This window comes from Ovis aries, chromosome 9 (assembly GCF_016772045.2).
Source record: "Ovis aries strain OAR_USU_Benz2616 breed Rambouillet chromosome 9, ARS-UI_Ramb_v3.0, whole genome shotgun sequence".
NCBI classification, from domain to species: Eukaryota; Metazoa; Chordata; class Mammalia; order Artiodactyla; family Bovidae; genus Ovis; species Ovis aries.
The window spans coordinates 29,250,964-29,268,650 of record NC_056062.1 but is presented as its reverse complement, the minus strand read 5'-3'; the positions used below and the strand labels follow the sequence as shown (position 1 = coordinate 29,268,650).

Below are 17,687 nucleotides of genomic sequence, written 5' to 3'. Positions count from 1 at the left end.
CGCCTTCATCGGTACAGGGTCAGGGGAGAGGTGAGACAGAGCCTACTCAGAGAGGTTCAAAGAGAAAAAGCTGGAGTAAGGCCAGCCAAGAGCTCAGGTGCTGACCGTCTGGCCAACAGCAAAGTGGTCTGGGGAGCAGGGCAGAGCAGGAGAAGGAGTGCAAAAACTACACACTGGGAGGAAATGAAAAGTCCGGACCATGGACCCGGAGAGCCGGGTGGGGAGAAAGGCTTCAGCTGGGGGGCACCGGCATGCTGGCTCAGGGCAGCAAGACCCATTCTGGACACTTCCCTTGGCGGTGACAGGACTTCCGCCACTGGGCTGGGGTGGGGCTGGCAGGACAGGATGGGACTGGGACCAGCACGTGCAGGTCTTCAGTGCCCGCGACTGAGTAGGGTGGTGCTTCTGGACCTCAGTGCACGTACATTACAGTCATCCAGGACGCTTTTCAAAAGTACAGCGCTCTGGGGACTTCCCTGGTGGTCTAGTGGTTAGGACTCCACACTTTCACTGCCGAGGTGGGTAAGGGTTCAGTCTCTGGTTGGGGAACTAAGATCCTGCAAGCCACATAGTGAGGCCGAAGAAAACAACAACCGAAAACAAAAAAAACCAGAGCTCTGACCCTGCCTCTGAGAATCCCCATCTGTGCATCCTCAGTGAGGCTTGGCCCCATTTTCAGACTTCTTCCCAGGTGATTGTAATGTGCCAGCAGCTTCAGCTAATTCCCACATGTGGTACTGAGCCAGCGTGGAGACACTTTGAGATAAAGAGGGCCATAGAGAAATGGCCAGCCCTGGCATTGGAAGGGCCACGCTTGCGGTAAACTCTGAAGGAATTTGTTGGCTTTCCTTAGGACAGCAATTCTTATAACATTTATCAAAATGAAAATTTTGATAAATTCTGCAGGTTTATAGCTCCCCAGAGGCCAGAGAAAAACATCACTTGGCAGCAGAAACACTATTTATTTTTGTGTGTGTGGTGGTGCAGATAGTTCAGCAAATACTAGATACCAAGTTTCATATACTCTTCTGGCATTCCGATGCACTACATCCTAGAATGCAGAGAAATAGTGTGTGGATGTGCTTAGTCACTTCAGTTGTGTCTGACTCTTTGTGACCCCATGGACTATAGCACGCCAGGCTCCTCTGTCCATGGGATTCTCCAGGCAAGAATACTGGAGTGGGTTGCCATTTTCTCCTCCAGGGGATCTTCCCCACCCAGGGATCGAACCCACGTGTCCTGCATTGGCAGGTGGATGCTTTACCTCTGAACCACCTGGGAAGCCCACAGAGAAACACAGTCAAGGCCTGTTGTTCCTGAGGCCCCCTGGAAGAAGGACTTCCAGGGACCCTGCTGGGTGTCTTTGCCCTCTCATTCTGAATTTCCAGGATGTTGTGGAAAGATGTGGTCTTGTGAGCTCAGCGTTTATTTCTTGCACTGGGAAACTACTTCTATCCATTATGTGCAGTTTAGATAGGTTGTCAGCAGCAACTGTTAAGCCCACCTTGGCCTGTAGAGACACAATCCAGGACAAGCCAACTATAGTAACACAGTCACTGGAAATGGCGACTGGCTCAAGAGGGAGGCTTGGAATTCAGAAAGGGCCGATCATCATCGTTCTGGGGGAGCAGTTATTATATGGATAATGGTAAAGTTCTTTTCTGAAGCTAGAGAGTGTGGGTCTGGATTTATCAATTGCTATTGTTCCCACACTGGGTGTATAAAGAAGCCTACAGATGAGGTAGAGAAGGAGGGAGGCAGAGAGAGACAGAGAGAGAGAGAGAGAGCGCGAGAATAGACACAGAGATAGAGATAGAGTGAAAGATGGAGTTCTGCCAGCATTGTGCTTGGTCCCAGGCCTCCAGGCTCTGGAACTTTCCCTCCTGTCAGCTCCCCCTGCACCCTTCTAGGGTTAAGCTTTCTGGAGCTGGGCTCTGGCTCTTGCAACCAGAGCATCTTGACTAGGACAGATGACTTCTCAGTTTCTCACGGAACTCAGGGGACGGTGGAGTGGTGGGGGATGCACTGGAGGGTGAGGCAGGCGTGGTCAAAGAGCTTGTGAGGCAGCTGGCCCTGGGACGTCCAGGTGTCCGTCTCGGGGTCATAGCAGTCGAAGGAGGCCGAGTCCTCGATGCTACAGTCCGTAGTCAGCCGCCGCCCGCCCGTCACGTAGAGCTTATTTCCCATCACCGTGGCCCCATGGTGCATCCTCCGGTCTTTCATGTCCGCGCATTTGACAAATTTGTTGGACTGAGGGTCATAAGCAAGGATCCTCCTCGTGTAACCTGAAAACCGAATGGCATATCGAGAAGGTCAGCGATGCTTAGTTGGGACTGGAGGTGGGTGGTCCAGGGATCTGTCTGATCTCCGCCGTCACCTAACACTGAGGCTGTACTTTGAACTAAAGCGTGGAATATTTCATTAAGCTGGGGTCTGGACCTGGATCTATCTGACTTGAGTCTCTGCATCTTTTTTTTTTTAAATTTTCTTTTTAGTCATGCTGCGTGGTATGTGAGATCTTAGTTCCCCAACCAGGGATTGAGCTTGTGCCCTCTGCAGTGAAAGTGTGGGGTCTTAACCACTGGATACCAGGAAAGTCCCGAGTCTCTGCATCTTAACTCAGAGTGAAGGCAGCACACATGCCATTCTTAAACTGAGAACAGAGATTCCAGGGGCCTCTCAGCTTCATTAGCTTTTTCATCTTTCACGTATGCTCATTCGAGAGCCTTAACAATTCTAAGAAGGAGCTTTGGGAACTCAGAAAATGGGTCCCCACAACAGGCATATCTAGTGGGTACTTTTAGGACCTCCATTTTACAGATCAGCAAACATAAGCACAAAGAGATTAAAAACATGTCTAAGAGCATACAGACAATTAGTGGTAGAGTCAGGGTTTGAACCCAGGTCTATCTGTCCCCCCGACCCCAACCAGCCCTCTTAACTGTAACATCCTGCAATTGCAGAGAAATTATCCCTTAGCAGCTAGTCTTATCCACAATAGCATTTTTTTTTTTTTTTTAGTTTTTGCCCTGGATCTGGGATAGTGCTAAATGGTTTAGACAGGTGAGCACATTTTATGATCACAACTCTGTGAAATAGGTATTACATTATTTCATTCCTTTTTTACAGATGAAGACAGGGAGAGACTTCTGGGTGAGAAAATAGCTTTGTCAAGTCGTCCACACTCCCCTAGCTGGATGAGTGCTTTTATTTTATTTCCTTATTTTTTTAATCTAATTTTTATTTTATATTCAGGGGTATAGTTGACTTACAATGTTGTGTTACTTCCAGGTGTACAGCGAAGTGGTTCAGTTATGTGCTTTTAAAAAGGCTGTCTTGTAGGACAACACCTGTCTATCAGCGACCCTTTTACCCAGGAAAGATGCCAGGTTCAAGTCTGGCCTCATGATCCTCCATTCAAAATTACCTCCCACGATGACAATCCTCTCCCCAAGCACCACGGCAGGGGCACACACATTCTTGATCATTCTCGTCTCCATTTTGAACCATGTGTTTCTGGAAATGTGATAAACCTGAGGGAGAAATAAAATCACGGCACTGCATTTTAAAGTGATATATATTTTTTAAGAAGTAGAAGTAGTAGTTAAAAGGGTAGAAGAGCAGTGATTTCTCTTTCTTTGCATTTTTCCTCCAGTTCTGAAAATATAGGTATCTTACCATCATTAAACAAAATATATGACAGAATGAAGAAACTGTTATCAGAAATTGGTCTTTATGTGGTCCATGAGATCAGTGACTGTGCTTCTGTGGAATGGACTGAGAGTTATGCATTTGAGTTGATAGTATGTGTTTGCTTACCTTGCTTGGAACATTTCTTTCTTTTCAATGAGAAATGGAGCAACTTGGACTTGCATAAAACCAATGATCTTTGAATCATTTTTATTTCTGGCTCATGTTTAGATTTCAACATGTTCCAGTCTATCTGAGAGGGTCTTAGGGCCAAGAATAAATTTGGGTCTAAACGGGGAAGGCTTTTGATCAGGTCATGCCTGAAAGTCATTAGAATTATAGAGAAAAAAAAAAAAAAAGGAAGCATGAGAAAAGGAAGAAAGAGGAAAGAGATGGGGGCAGGATTTCTTGGCCTTGGTCTCAAATAGAGCAGCAAATCACGATTCTCAGACACACGTGTGTGTGCGTGCTTGGTCGCTTCAGTCGTGTCTGACTCTTTGCGACCCTGTGGTCTGTAGCCCGCCAGGCTCCTCTGTCCGTGGGATTCTCCAGGCAAGAATACTGGAATGGGTTGCCACTTCCTCCTCCAGGGGGTCTTCCCGACCCAGGGATCAAGCCCATGTCTCCTCAGTCTTCTGCATCACAGGTGGACTCTTTACTGCTGAGCCACTGGGGAAGCCTTCCCAGACATGTGCTCCTATTAAATCCCTCAGTTTAAAGTTTAAATATCAAATGTAAGTTAGTTCATGAGAGACACGGGATGGACTTCATGTAAGAAAAGCAGGAACAAAAACTTTCCCATATTCTTCACAGAAAATTCTTTCTGTGTGAATTATAATTACCGCCATATTCGGTTCAGTTCAGTTGCTCAGTCTTGTCTGACTCTTTGCAATCCCCTGGACTGCAGCATGCCAGGCCTCCCTGTCCATCACCTACTGCTGGATTTTACCCAAACTCATATCCATCGAGTCAGTGATGCCATCCAACCATCTCCTTCCCCTTCTCCTCCTACCCTCAATCTTTTCCAGCATCAGGGTCTTTTCAAATGAGTCTGTTCTTTGCATCAGGTGGCCAAACTATTGGAGTTTCAGCTTCAACATTAGTCCTTCCAATGAATATTCATGACTGATTTCCTTTAGGATGGACTGGTTTAATCTCCTTGCAGTCCAAGGGACTCTCCAGAGTCTTCTCCAACACCACAGTTCAAAACATCAATTCTTTGGTGCTCAGCTTTCTTTATGGTCCAACTCTCACATCCATAGATGACTACTGGAAAAACCATAGCCTTGAGTAGATGGACCTTTGTTGGCAAAGTAATGTCTCTGTTTTTTTAATATTAAAGACCTTATATTTTATCATTTTAGCAAATTGATCTTCACAACCATCCTATGATGTGGATACCACTACTTCCCTCCATTTTTTAGATTAGACCATTGAGGCTGGGAGAGGTTAAGTAACATGCCCAAGGTCACACAACTGGACTGAGTGGAAGAACCCAGAGTCCATGCTTTTATTCACCACACTCATGGCTCTGCTTGGGGTCATGGAGGTATGGCTTTTCTTTTCTTTTTAAAAGAATTTTAAAAATCGTATACTACTCTAATTTGCATTTATTACAGTATTAGTAGTGTTTAAAGATATCTGGTGCTTAGTGGAGCTTCCCTAGTAGCTCAGCTGGTAAAGAATCCTTAGTGTTTAAAGATATTTGATAACTGTTTTTATTTTTGGCCACACCATGCAAAGCATACTGGATCTTAGTTCCTCAACCATGGCTTGAACACATGCCCCCTGCAGTGGAAGCTCAGAGTCACTGGACCACCAGAGAAGTCCTTTTTGTAGGTTTTTAAAAATCGAAGTATAGCTGATTTACAATATTGTGTTAGGTATTGTTGGTACTCTTGCCTGGAAAATCCCATGGATGGAGGAGCCTGGTGGGCTACAGTCCATGGGGTCGCCAAGAGTCGGACACGACTGAACAACTTCACTTTACTTTTCACTCTCATGCATTGGAGAAGGAAATGGCAACCCATTCCAGTATTCTTGCCTGGAGAATCCCAGGGACAGGGGAGCCTGGTGGGCTGCCATCTATGGGGTCACACAGAGTCGGACACGACTGAAGTGACTTAGCAGCAGCAGTGTATATATGTTAATCCCAATCTCCTAATTTATTTGCCTGCCACCCCAGCTTTCTCCTTTGGTAAACCGTAAGTTTGTTTTCTATGTTTTTGTATTGTAAATATGTTCATTTGTATCTCTCTCTTTTTTAAAAGATTCCCCATATAAGTGATATTATATGATTGTCTTTCTCTGTCTGACTTACATCACTTAGTATGATAACCTCTAGGTCCATCCATGCTACACAAATGGCGTTATTCCATTCTTTTTTATGGCTGAGTAATATTCCATTGTATATATGTACATGTTTATTCATTTGTTGATGAACATTTGGGTTGCTTCCATGTCTTGACTATTGCAAGTAGTGCTGCAATGAGTATTGGAGTCATGTATCTTTCTGAATTATGATTTTCTCCAGATATATATCCACAAGTGGGATTGCAGGATTGTATGATAACACTATTTCCGTTTTTTTAGGGAACTTCCATACTGTTCTCCATGGGAATCCTTGGTGGCACATCAGTAAAGAATCTGCCTGCAGTGCAGGAGATATGCGTTTGATCTCTGGGTCAGAAAGATCCCATGGAGAAACAAATGGTAACCCATGGGGTCGCAAGACTTGGACTTGACTTGGCAACGAAACCACCACCGCCGCTGCCACCGCCATACTGTTCTCCGTAGTGGCTGCCCCAACAGTGCAGGAGGGTTTCTTTTTCTCCTGTGTGGCTCTTCTTGATGGAGGCTTTCAAGACTGAAGCTCTCTTGAAGTCTCTGTCAGTTCTCAAAGTTGGTGAAGCAAAGAAGAGGCCACAGCTAGAGACAGGTTCAACCACAATGGCTGGCAAGCCTTGTGTTTTAAACCATCTGCAAATATGCAGGTGACACTCTGAAAAATGAGATCCTTGGAGGAAAGCAAACACTGATTGCATTTTACTTGAGTAACTGCCTCCTGGCTTGCTCTTTTTTTTATCAGTTTTGAGGATGGTTTCAAAAATAGATTAAACATTTGCTCACAATTCTCATGATACCCTCAGAGAGGCTGAGGCAAGGACAACAGGATGGTTTGTACCCTGGAGGAAGTGATACTTTGTTCCCGTAGAGGGTTTGCCTAATGCCCTCCAGCAGTAGAAGCGGAAAGAAGGCCAGGTAGAAAGGTTTATCTACATACACAATTTGCATAGTAACGCCCCCACTCCCCGCCCCTGGCCCCGCCCCCACTCCCCGCCCCGGCCCCGCCCCCCTGCTCCCCGCCCTGGCCCCGCCACAGCAGTTTAGTCCTTTAAAAGAATGCTTGCATGCAGGTAAACCATCTGATGAAGAAGTCTTTGTCCCTGTATCTGAAAACCCAACCTTCCCCTTCAGGTAACCCAAGCATTCATCCTGAACTATATATCTGAATGAGTACAATTTCCATGACAAAGCTAAATTCTAAGTAAATAAGAAGAGCTTCCAAACTGATACTTTTCCCATTTTCCCCTTCTCTGGACTGCAGGGTGAAAGGATCACTCACATGTTAGCGTTTTGGGTTTTGGTTTTCAGCTTTTTAAGATTCTTGTTTGATTGTCTTGTGCATTTCTGGATGAAGTAGCTTATAAAGTCTTTTGAGCTTTGCATTTATTCTTAATAATTGATAACAATTTTGTAATGTGAACATCATCAACATAATTGTTGACTTAATTTTGAAAAATAGTTTTTTTTTTTAATAGGAGGGGCTCTAGCTGTTCACAGAAGCACTTTATTATAAATCTGAGTGGTGTGGCCAGAGTTTGGAGGGGCGCAGAACATGTCTCTCTAGGCTCAAGTACACAAGTGAAATCTGGAACAGGCTTAGAGTCTGCCTAGATGGTCAGGGAGGAGTGGGAAATATGGGCTGGAGAAGTGATGGGAAGAGAAAAACAAGGAAAGGATTGAATAGAAATGATCACTCTTCTGTGTCGTCACTGGCACCAACTTAGTCCAAGCTGCCATCATCCTGGACCTTGCCTGGACCTCTAGAAAGGTCTGCCAGTTCTCCTTCCTTTGTCTTCTCAGGCCTCCTCCAGTTCCTTCTCCACGAAGCATCCAAGTGAAGTGAAAGTCTCTCAGTCATGCCCGACTCTTTGCAACCCCATGGACTATACAGTCCATGGAATTCTCCAGGCCAGAATACTGGAGTTGGTAGCCTTTCCCTTCTCCAGGGGATCTTCCCAACCCAGGGATCAAACCCAGATCTCCCACATTGCAGGCGGATTCTTTACCAGCTGAGCCACCAGGGAAACCCATGAAGCATCCAAAGGAAATTCTAAAAATGCGAATTCAGGTACTTCACCTGCCCTGCTACTCTCAGGATTGAACCCCAGTTCCTTGACAAGGCCTGGAAAGCCAGACCAGCCTCGTCAACATAAACACTCGTCCCCCAGAATGTTCTAGAATTTCTGTAGGAAGGGCTCAGGGGCAGCAATCTGGGTAGAGGGAGTTGCTCAGTATGACCTGGGAAGGGGGCTGATGGAGATTACAGGGGGACTGACCACCCCCAGCTCCGCCTTGGTGCACAGCCTTTCTGCCCCTTCCTCTGTGTTACAACCATCTTGTCAAGCTTTTGGTTCCTCCAGGGGATGTGCTGCACACCTTTCTGCTTTAGGGCCTTCTGCCAGCTATCCCCTTACCCAGGAGCACCACCCCTCCCTCAGTAGAAGAGTCTGACTCCTCCTCCTGATGGCAGACTTCATCTGCTCAGAGAAGCTGCCTGCCCATCTCAGTCCACGTGAGTCCTGTGTCCACCATGTGTCCTCTTCCTCTTTTACCCTCCATCCTCACCTCCTTCTCTCTTCTCTTGCCTCTCTGCTAAAGTCCACTTAAACCAACCTCACAGAGTTCTCGCCAAAGGCCTCTGCATCCTCACACCCTCCTAGATTCCCTCCAGACTGGTTTAGGGGACCCCTTAGCTGCTGCTGCTACTGCTGCTAAGTCGCTTCAGTTGTGTCTGACTCTGTGTGACCCCGTGGACTGCAGCCTACCAGGCTCCTCCGTCCATGGGATTTTCCAGGCAAGAGTACTGGAGTGGATTGCCATTGCCTTCTCCTTTAGAGCACCCCTCTATTCAGCATTTGAATCTCAGTTCTCTCCTAAGCTCCTGGAGAGCAAGTGGGATTTACAGCTCCTGTCCGTATCCCCAGGGCACCCAGTGTAATTCCTCTAAGTGAACAGAGCTGATCTCAGGGGCCTCCTTGATCACCTTTAGGAGAGGGACTTCCCTGATGGTCCAGTGGTTGGGACTCTGTGTTTCCAATGCAGGGGGCTTGGGTTCGATTCCCAGTTGGGGAACCAAGATCCCACATGCCACATGCGTGACCAAAAAGTAGAAAAATAAAATAAAGAGAGGCTTTTTATTAAAGGTGAACTACAGAGATTAGAATGTGCATAAAGTTGGAAAACACCCAATATTCTGACATTTTGATCTTTATTAATCACACTTCTCAGGGAACTTGTAAGTGAAATTGGCATCTACCTATCATTTAAGGCAGGGGTTCCACAACCTGGCTGTGCCTTAGAATCTCCTGTAAACTTTAATAACAGTGAATATCAGGATCCCACACGTGGAGATTCAGATTTTGATTCAGCAGATCTGAGGTCTGGCTCCTGGTCTTTTGGTAACAGACTATGGACCAGGGCTTGGGAATCTTCTTTTAAGGCCTTACTGATTTGGGTTAGAAGCATCTGCAATATTTCTATTCTGTTGTTGTTCAGTCGCTCAGTCGTGTTCAACTCTTTGACCCCGTGGACTGTAGCTCACCAGGCTTCTCAGTCCATGGAATTCTCCAGGCAAAAATACTGGAGTGGGTTGCCATTTCCTATTCCAGGGGATCTTTCTGATCCAGGGATTGAACTCATGTCTCCTTCCTGGCAGGCAGGTTCTTTATCACCAAGCCACATGGGAAGCCCTGTAGAACTTCACTATCTGACATTTGATGTATTCTAGCTAGATCCTTCGGAGAAGGCAATGGTACCCCACTCCAGTACTCTTGCCTGGAAAATCCCATGGACAGAGGAGCCTGGTAGGCTGCAGTCCATGGGGTCGCCAAGAGTCGGACATGACTGAGCGACTTCACTTTCACTTTTCACTTTCATACATTGGAGAAGGAAATGGCAGCCCACTCCAGTGTTCTTGCCTGGAGAATCCCAGGGAGGGGGGAGCCTGGTGGGCTGCTGTCTATGGGGTCACACAGAGTCGGACATGACTGAAGTGACTTAGCAGCAGTAGCAGTAGCAGCTAGATCCTTTAGAGGTATCTGATGTACCTTTGTATGTATTGACCTTACCCAAAAGAATTCATAAATGGATAAGATCTTGCTGAAATTAAACTTCCTTCCTTCCTCCCTCCCTTCCTCCTTTATCCTTCCCTTGCAACTAACAAGCATGTATAATACGCATATATGTGCATAGGTATGTGTGTATTCATGTATCTGTGTATGTACACATGTGTTTGCACATGCACACATGTATACATGCGTGTGCATGCAGTGCACACACGTGTGAGCATATGTGTCATGCATGCATCTGTACATATGTGTGTGTGCATGAATGTGCTTGTTTGTAGGTGTGTGTAGACATAGTGGGAAGAACCATTTACCTGGATACATGTATGCATACGTGTGTGTGTGTGTGTGTGTGTGCACTTGTATGGTGGGAAGTACTGTTTACCTGGATAAGGCGCACAGGATTCTGCATGATGTCTTCTCCCCCAAAAAGGTAGAGTCTCTGGTCTTTCACAGCAACCGCAGGGTGGAGGACCCCCACTGGCATGCTGGCCATCCTCTCCCAGACGTTGCCGACACTGTCATATCTCTCCATGGAGCCCATGACCTCGTGCCCCTCACCAATCCCCCCGATGGAGAAGATGAAGTTCTTGTGGGCAGCGCTTCTGTGGGAGTAGCGGGCCGCCAGCATGGGCTGCCCTGGCCTCCACTGATTCAGTTTCAGGGAGAAGACGTAGACCTTGGCACTGGGCACACTCTTCCCCACAGCCATGCCCCCCAGCACGTAGATGCCGCGGTGCAAGGAGACGGCTGAGGCCTTGTACAGGCGGGCCGGGAGTTTGGCAAGGCTCTGCCACCGGCCAGTCTGTCCGTCGTACAGCAGGACATCCCTGGTGGTCTGCTGGTTGTCCTTCCTTCCACCCAAGAGGATGAGGAAGTCTTGGTAAGAGTTTCTTGGCGGGACATGCCACAGAGGTTGGAGGCCCGCAGAACTAGCGGTGCTGTACAGAGAAAACACCTGCCTCTTGGCGGTCTCCAGGATGGTCTGGCAGGGGGGCGAAGACTGGAGGAGGGCGTCGTTGGCGATGAAGTGGTGGAAGAAGGCCGGGTGGACGTACTGCAGCCTGACCTGCTTGAACAGTTCCTGCACGTATCGCTTCCGGGTCTGGAGGTCATGCTTGATCCAAACCATGAGGGCCTCGAACACCTTCTCCTCCTCCCCACACAGCCCATCGTCCCCCAGGTAGTCTCTCAGTTCCAAGGCACAGAGCTCCTTCAGGTCAGCCGACGCGGCCACTTCTGGGAAATATGTCAGGGCCACCTCCCTGGCTTTCTTCCGGAGGGTCTCACAGCTGAAGATTTCAGAGAGTCTAGTCATGCCCAGGCAGTTGCTGGGGCTCAGCTGGCTCTGGAGGAAGGAGGAGCAGGCCTCGAGCAGCTTGGGGTACTGCAGCATGGATGCGGCCTCCATCAGGGGCAGGACACTTTCCACAGTGATGTGCGCCTCACCCGTGTACACATACAGGACGATTCGCTCCAGAGTCGAGGCATCGATGCCTTTCAGCTGGACCTTGGCCTCTCGGCTCTCCCGGAAGTTGCTGCAGAACATGGCCCTGAAGTAGGGACTGCTGGAGGCCAGCACGTTGCGGTGGCAGGGGACCTCCCGGGCCCCGGCGCAGATGCTTACGTCGGTCAGGATCCGATTTTGCCTCAAGTCGTTGAGCTGCCTCAGCAAGTCAGAGGAGAAGTCATGGTCTTTGAAGAGGAGCCCCTCTGATGACTCCATGTCCATCCTGTAAAGACGGGGAGAAGTCCCAAGAAGGAGGTCGTCCTGGAGGGTTAAGCTGTGGCGGCTCCGAGACTTACAGCACATCTATCTGTCCATTCACTAAGCTCTTTGTGGGTACCACCAAGAATACGCCTTAGTGAAGACTGGAAAATGGGACCACCTAGTGTACGGGCCTCAGCGAAAATCTCTCTATTTGGTTATGATTATTCTCAGAGGTAACAGAGAAATAGCATCTGCAGACAATCTGAAAAAAGAAAAGAAAAGAAAAAAAATTTAGAAGAGAGAGAGAGCAGGTGGTAAGTTGGGAGAGTTGAAGGTGGTAAGTGGTTACAGGGGCTAAAACGTTAGCTTGAAGCAAAATGACAGTCTGTGCATTTGAAGCATAAGTCTGTGAACTTTTCTCCGGATTCTCAGCATATCTCTTACTTAGTAAACTCATCCAAACATCTTTCCGGGTGTTAGTCATTCCCCACGGATGTCATGCTGGGGGCGTGGCCTCTGGTATCGAGACAGAAATGAGGGATGGAAATGGATCTTTGCAATGTTTTGTTTTTATTTTTAAACATGACCTCACGGAGTCTTGTGGCTTTTGTTTTTAAAATGAGATAAATAGAAAGCAGAGACCGACGGTACCCTGGGCAGGGTTTATTGGATGACATCTGGCCACCCGTTCACCTGCAGAAGAATTAAACATTAGAGCTATTTACCTCGTTTTCCTGCAGTGAAAACCATCGATACCTGCCGCGGCTGGTCCCTCCGGAGACTTTCCACCTCTGGCTCCAAGTGAAACCATAAAACCAGGCCTTTCCTTAAGCTGGCAAATAATTTGTCCTGGGAGAATTCTGGATTTGTTTATGCTGAAGGCGCTTTCACAGTTTTCTAGAGCTTTGTGAAAGAACTGCTGGGCAGAGAGACCGTGTATACATTCCAGGGCTAAGAATAGTTGCGTATGTACTTTCCACTGTTATGACATGTGACTTTCCATTTGCCTTTTGCAGCAACCCGAGGGCCTGTGGGCCCAGCGCATGCCCACATGCCTTGTTTCCTTGGCAGATGTTTACATGGGCAGAAATAGATTTGGAGGAACAACTTCTCTTAGACAAGACTTTGCTGCCCACTTGGACACATCCTGAATGCCTTGTCCTAAAAGTGCCTGGGAATTCTAGATGTCTGTAAACAGGTTGCTGTGACCTGGGAAAAGTCACTGAAGATAGTTCTGGGTGAGTTTAAGGTGGCAGATGGTCACAGGGAAGCCAGAACATGGGGGCCCAAGGGCATTGCTCAGTTGGTCTCTATTTCCTACTGTCTGCGGGCAGGATTGTTGGAGAAGGGCTGTGAGTTCCTCCTCCAAGCTCCAAGGTGATGGTCTCTGTGATGAAAATTGTTTTAGATATTTGTGGAGCACCCCCAGGGTTTCCAGACTTGGGGGAGACCAAAGCATTGTGGATCCTCCTTATCACAGGGGCTTCTGTTTTAAAGTGGCCGGGGCAGTACTCTTGTGGGTCACACCTGCTTCTCACCAGAGCCCTGCTGACTGTTCTTCAGTTCATTAAAAAAAAAATATTTCAGGCTTGCTTTTCTGTTTTATTTTTCCAATTTTTCCCATCAGAGAGGCTTGAGCTAGAGGAAGGAGGAAACTGTGTTGCTCCAGGAGCAGAGTGTGGGCAGGAGAGAGAGAGAGAGAGAGTGAGTGAGTGAGTGAGGATGAAAGGAAGGAGAAGAAAGAGGAGGGGGAGGAAGAAGAGAAGGAGAATGCTGATGGTGATGGAGTAGGATGCAATCTCCAAATATAAGAATTAGAGCCATTCTGGAGGGCTGTAGAGCTGCCAGGGTGAGTTAAAGGGACCCTGAATCTATCTTGCCTCTCCGTCCAGGGAGGTCCTGATTGAGGGTACCAGCAGTGAATGATGGCAGGGAAGCCTGGCTTTCTCTCCTTCTCAAGTCTTGCTGGGATTATTGCAACAGTTGCTCCTAACCCTCGCTCCTTGTCTCTCCCTCCAGTACATCCACCCTGTCACCACCACAGTCACCCCCAAGAAGCCAAATCAGAATCTTCCCATCCCTCAGCATCATGCCCTTCAATGGCTCCCACCGCCCTGTCTGCAGGATGAAGTCCAGACTCTTTAGCAGGAATCAGATTGGCCTCCTGCCCTCCTCCAGAAGCATCTCCTGCCACTTTCCTGTCCCACTTATGTTTTTCACTCTGGTTCCCTCAGACAACTTGCAGATCCTTGTAGGTGTCTGGTCCCTGTTGGGGAAACTGGGCTGGGCTGCCTTTAAGGACACCGCAGAGCATGGTGGTGGTGGGTTGTCTCACATAGCTGCACATCACAGAGTCGAGAATGTCCAGAAAGTCTAGAAAATCAAGATCAGGAAAGCATATCCATCACAGGTCACTGGGGACAGGTGCCTAGAGGTCAGAATTAGGAGCAGAAGATCTGAGCCAAACGCAGTCAGAGACCCTGGGAGGTAGAAGCAGGGGGCTGGAGAGAGCAGCTGTCAGAGCTGGTGGCTCTTTTTGCACTTCTGCCAATGAAGAAACTGCCTGCCAATGCAGGAGATGCACGAGAGATGGGTTCGATCTCTGGATCAGTAAGATTCCCTGGAAGAGGAAATGGCAACCAGTTCTAGTACTCTTGCCTGAAAAATTCTATGGACAGAGGAGCCTACAGTCCATGGGGTTGCAAAGAGTGGAACATAACTGAGTGAGCACATTTGCACTTCTGAGCTATGCTGGGGATATATGAATGAGTAACCAAATTTTAAGGGCCTGAGGTCCTTCTATTTGTGCTTCTGGGCCTTTGCACATGCTCTTCCCTTTGCCATCCTTTCCATTTTCACTTCTGAACTCCTATTCATCCTTCAAAACCTTGTTTGTATATCAGCATCTCCAAAAGTCTTCCTTGACCCTCTGAGTACCCAGTCCTCCTCTGTGCTGTTTCCATGCCCTCTACACACTTCCAACAGTACATGCCTCACACCCTCATTGCAATTATGTTTGCCTGTCTGTGTCCCTTTTGTTAGAATGGAAGTGTCTGGACAGCAAGAACCTTATCTTAATTGTTTCTCCATCTGCAGTGTCTAGCACAGTGCCTGGCTCACTGTGGCTGAACTATATATAGTTCCTGAATTGAGCATAACAAAGGGGAGACTGGGGAGACAGAGCAAGTTCTGCCAGGTGCCTTTCATGCCCCCTCTTTGCCATATAGGTTTAGCCGGGCTGCCGTGTTCAAGGCTTCCCTGATGGCTCAGTGAGTAAAGAATCCGCCTGCATTGCAGGAGACACAAGAGATGCAAGTTCAATCCCTGGGTTGGGAAGAGCCCCTGGAAGAGGAAATGGCAACTCACTCAGTATTCTTGCCTGAAAAACCCCATGGACTGAGGAGCCTGGTGGGCTTCAGTCCAAAGGGTCTCAGAATCGACTGAGCAACTGAACACGGGCATGCACAGCTTGGCACATGCCCATTAGAACACAACGTAAACAGTGCTCTGGAGCAGTCCTGTATGTGCCTCGTTTTAATCAAATTCAATAACATGGTGAAGGGAAAAGGAAAATGAATGCTTCATACCACAGAGCAAGAGTTAAGTTCAAGTCTGGGAACTGAACTGTGAAGTCTTCCCAACTCCAGACCTAGTGCTTTCGACTTTGGCCTTGCAGTCAGCACAAGGAAAACAATAATCTCCTTATTGCTGAGGCTCCTGTATTATTTCTCTTCCAGACAGTGGGCAAGCCAAGATTTGGTGTGAGGGTAATAGGTAGGGATTTCTGGGCGTGAACTAATGTGGTGCCACCCATTGGTAGGAATCCTGGAGTGTCCCCTACATTCTCTAATTAGACCTTCTGGGATCCAGCCCTGTCACGTGTTCAGACGAGCCCTGGTGTGCAGCGTCAATGTCTGACCAACTTTAATAAATCTTTTGGATTCTAAAGTTTTAGAAAAAACAAGCCCCCTTCTGTTGGCCTGCCTATGAGGAAAACTGCTTTTGCTTAGTCACTTTAGTTATGTCCAACTCTTTGGGACCCCATGGACTGTAGCCTCCAGGCTCCTCTGGCCATGGAATTCTCTAGGCAAGAATACTGGAATAGGTTGCCATGCCCTCCTCCAGGAGATCTTCCCCACCCAGGTATCAAACCCACGTTTCCTGCACTGGGGGTGGATTCTTTTACTGCTGAGCCACTGGGGAAGCCTACGAGGAGAATTCCACATTAAACATTTGAAAAAAGACACAAACACAGTCTTGGTGTTTACCTCCTAGCAGGCATACACGTATAACACTAAACCCAACCCCAAATGTGTATCTGCTGCCCACAACCCTGTGTAACCCCAATTGGCTAATTTCAATTCATGAATCTATTTGTGTCCAATAGTCTTACGCGCTTTGCCTTAACTTTATTTCCTGACCTTTTCTGGGAGATGTCTTAGTTTAGGGTCTGAACATATGGGAACTTAAGATAAATGAGCACATTAGCTCCTTGCCTCTCCTTGTGATGAAAATCAGTGTCATAAGGAGTCAAGAATCAGGCTTCAAAGGCATGAAGACTCAGGAGAACCTTCCATCTCCTCTCGGCATCTATGTGGTCTTGGGCAGGTAGCTTATTCTTAACTGAAGTACAATTAGTTTACGATATCATATTAATTTACCGCATAGTGATTCAGTATTTTCACAGATTGTACGCCACTTAAAGTTATTATAAGATAATTGCTACAATTCCTTGTGCAGTACAGTATGTCCATGTTGCTCACCTATCTGATACAGAGCAGTTTGGATCTCTTTATGCCATACCCCTAATTTGCCCCTCCCCTTCTTCTTTGGTAACTACACTTACAGCCTCAATGTCTCCATCTGTTAAATGGGGATAACTTGATCACAGAGAAATAATGTGTGGGAAGCCTCTAGCAAAGTGCCTGGCACAGTGTAGGTTCACAGGAAATTGTGGCTAGTATTATTCTATTACTTTGAAAATAACCTCATGAGATCCCAATATTTCCTGTACTCAGTTTTCAGCATCTAATTTAGTCTCCCTCACTGTTTCCTTTGCCCTGAGCAAGTGCCACGTTCCCTATTATCTAGTCAGCTTTCAGGAGTCCTGGATTCCAATCCAGGCTCTGCCAGGGTCAGACTGTATGTTTTTAGACCAGTCACGTAGCCTCTTTGGCTTTGTCTCTTGGCCAAGAAGTTATGGGAGGGTAACTTCAGAATCCTGCCTCTCTCAGCTCACCCTGTGGTTTGTGCCCTCAAACAGACCACTGAAGGGACTGCCAGGACCTGAGCCTCAGCAAAGGGGGCTTGTCGGAGCTTCTGCACATCTCTGGCCTGAAGCTGAGGCTCTGGCCTCCACACTGGTCAAGCTGCCAGCTGGTACTCTTTATTATTTTGCCCACTGAAGTAAGTTCAGAAAGCTTTCCGCTTCCCCGTGGAGTTTTGCATCGCTATCACTTGGACTCGGGAGGTCTCTGCTTATTTCCTGTCCAAAGCTGGGCCTGGATTCTCGTGGAAGGGCAGTGCTGCTGGGTCAGGTCTGACAACTACAGGCAAAGGAGTCAAAAAATATGCTCTGCCACACGTGGCAAGTCCTCCTAACACGCCGTTCAAGACAAGGAAGGTGTTACCCTGACACTAAGCAGGGAACCGCGGCCGGGGCAGTTTCCAGGGCCTGTGTTTCAAGAAGGGACATATGTACACTTGAAGGCCTAGGGACAGCTCCTCGATACCTGGAAGACTGTTCTCTGTTGACATCGGAGTATCTCCAGCTTCCTCACTCTGCAGGTGCTGGATAAAAGTGAGGAGCAGACAAACGAGGTTTCAGTGATCTGGATCATCCAAAACTGTAGGAAGGAACTTGCCTCTTGCAATGT

At 47.6% G+C, this 17,687-nt stretch overlaps 1 protein-coding gene and 1 non-coding gene across 3 annotated transcripts; one reads left to right on the top strand and one right to left on the bottom strand.

The window, feature by feature from the left end:
• Positions 1 to 942: 942 nt before the first annotated feature.
• On the bottom strand, positions 943 to 12,720 carry KLHL38 (kelch like family member 38). 2 transcript variants are annotated; one of them, XM_004011656.5, is made up of 4 exons: positions 12,537 to 12,720; positions 10,486 to 12,073; positions 3,428 to 3,533; positions 943 to 2,285 (listed from the first exon to the last, which is right to left on the bottom strand). In XM_004011656.5, the coding sequence occupies exons 2-4, from the start codon at positions 11,911 to 11,913 to the stop codon at positions 1,996 to 1,998; spliced, it is 1,824 nt and encodes a 607-aa protein (XP_004011705.2). In that variant the 5' UTR covers positions 11,914 to 12,073; positions 12,537 to 12,720; the 3' UTR covers positions 943 to 1,995. The 2 variants fall into 2 exon arrangements, with proteins under 2 accessions (XP_004011705.2, XP_042110094.1); XM_042254160.1 differs by lacking the exon at positions 3,428 to 3,533.
• TRNAG-UCC (transfer RNA glycine (anticodon UCC)) lies at positions 9,036 to 9,108 on the top strand. Its single transcript has one exon. It is a non-coding gene; the product is annotated as a tRNA-Gly (tRNA).
• Positions 12,721 to 17,687: the final 4,967 nt, after the last annotated feature.

Bases quoted from the DNA above. Each gene is read 5' to 3' on its own strand.
- KLHL38 (XM_004011656.5), bottom strand. From the start codon at position 11,913: ATGTGCTGTAAGTCTCGGAGCCGCCACAGCTTAACCCTCCAGGACGAC. The intron at 3,534-10,485 runs GTAAACAGTACT...TTTCTCCCTCAG, and splicing joins ATCCTGTGCGCCTTATCCAG to GTTTATCACATTTCCAGAAA. The intron at 2,286-3,427 runs GTAATTTTGAAT...TTCGGTTTTCAG, and splicing joins GAGGATTGTCATCGTGGGAG to GTTACACGAGGAGGATCCTT.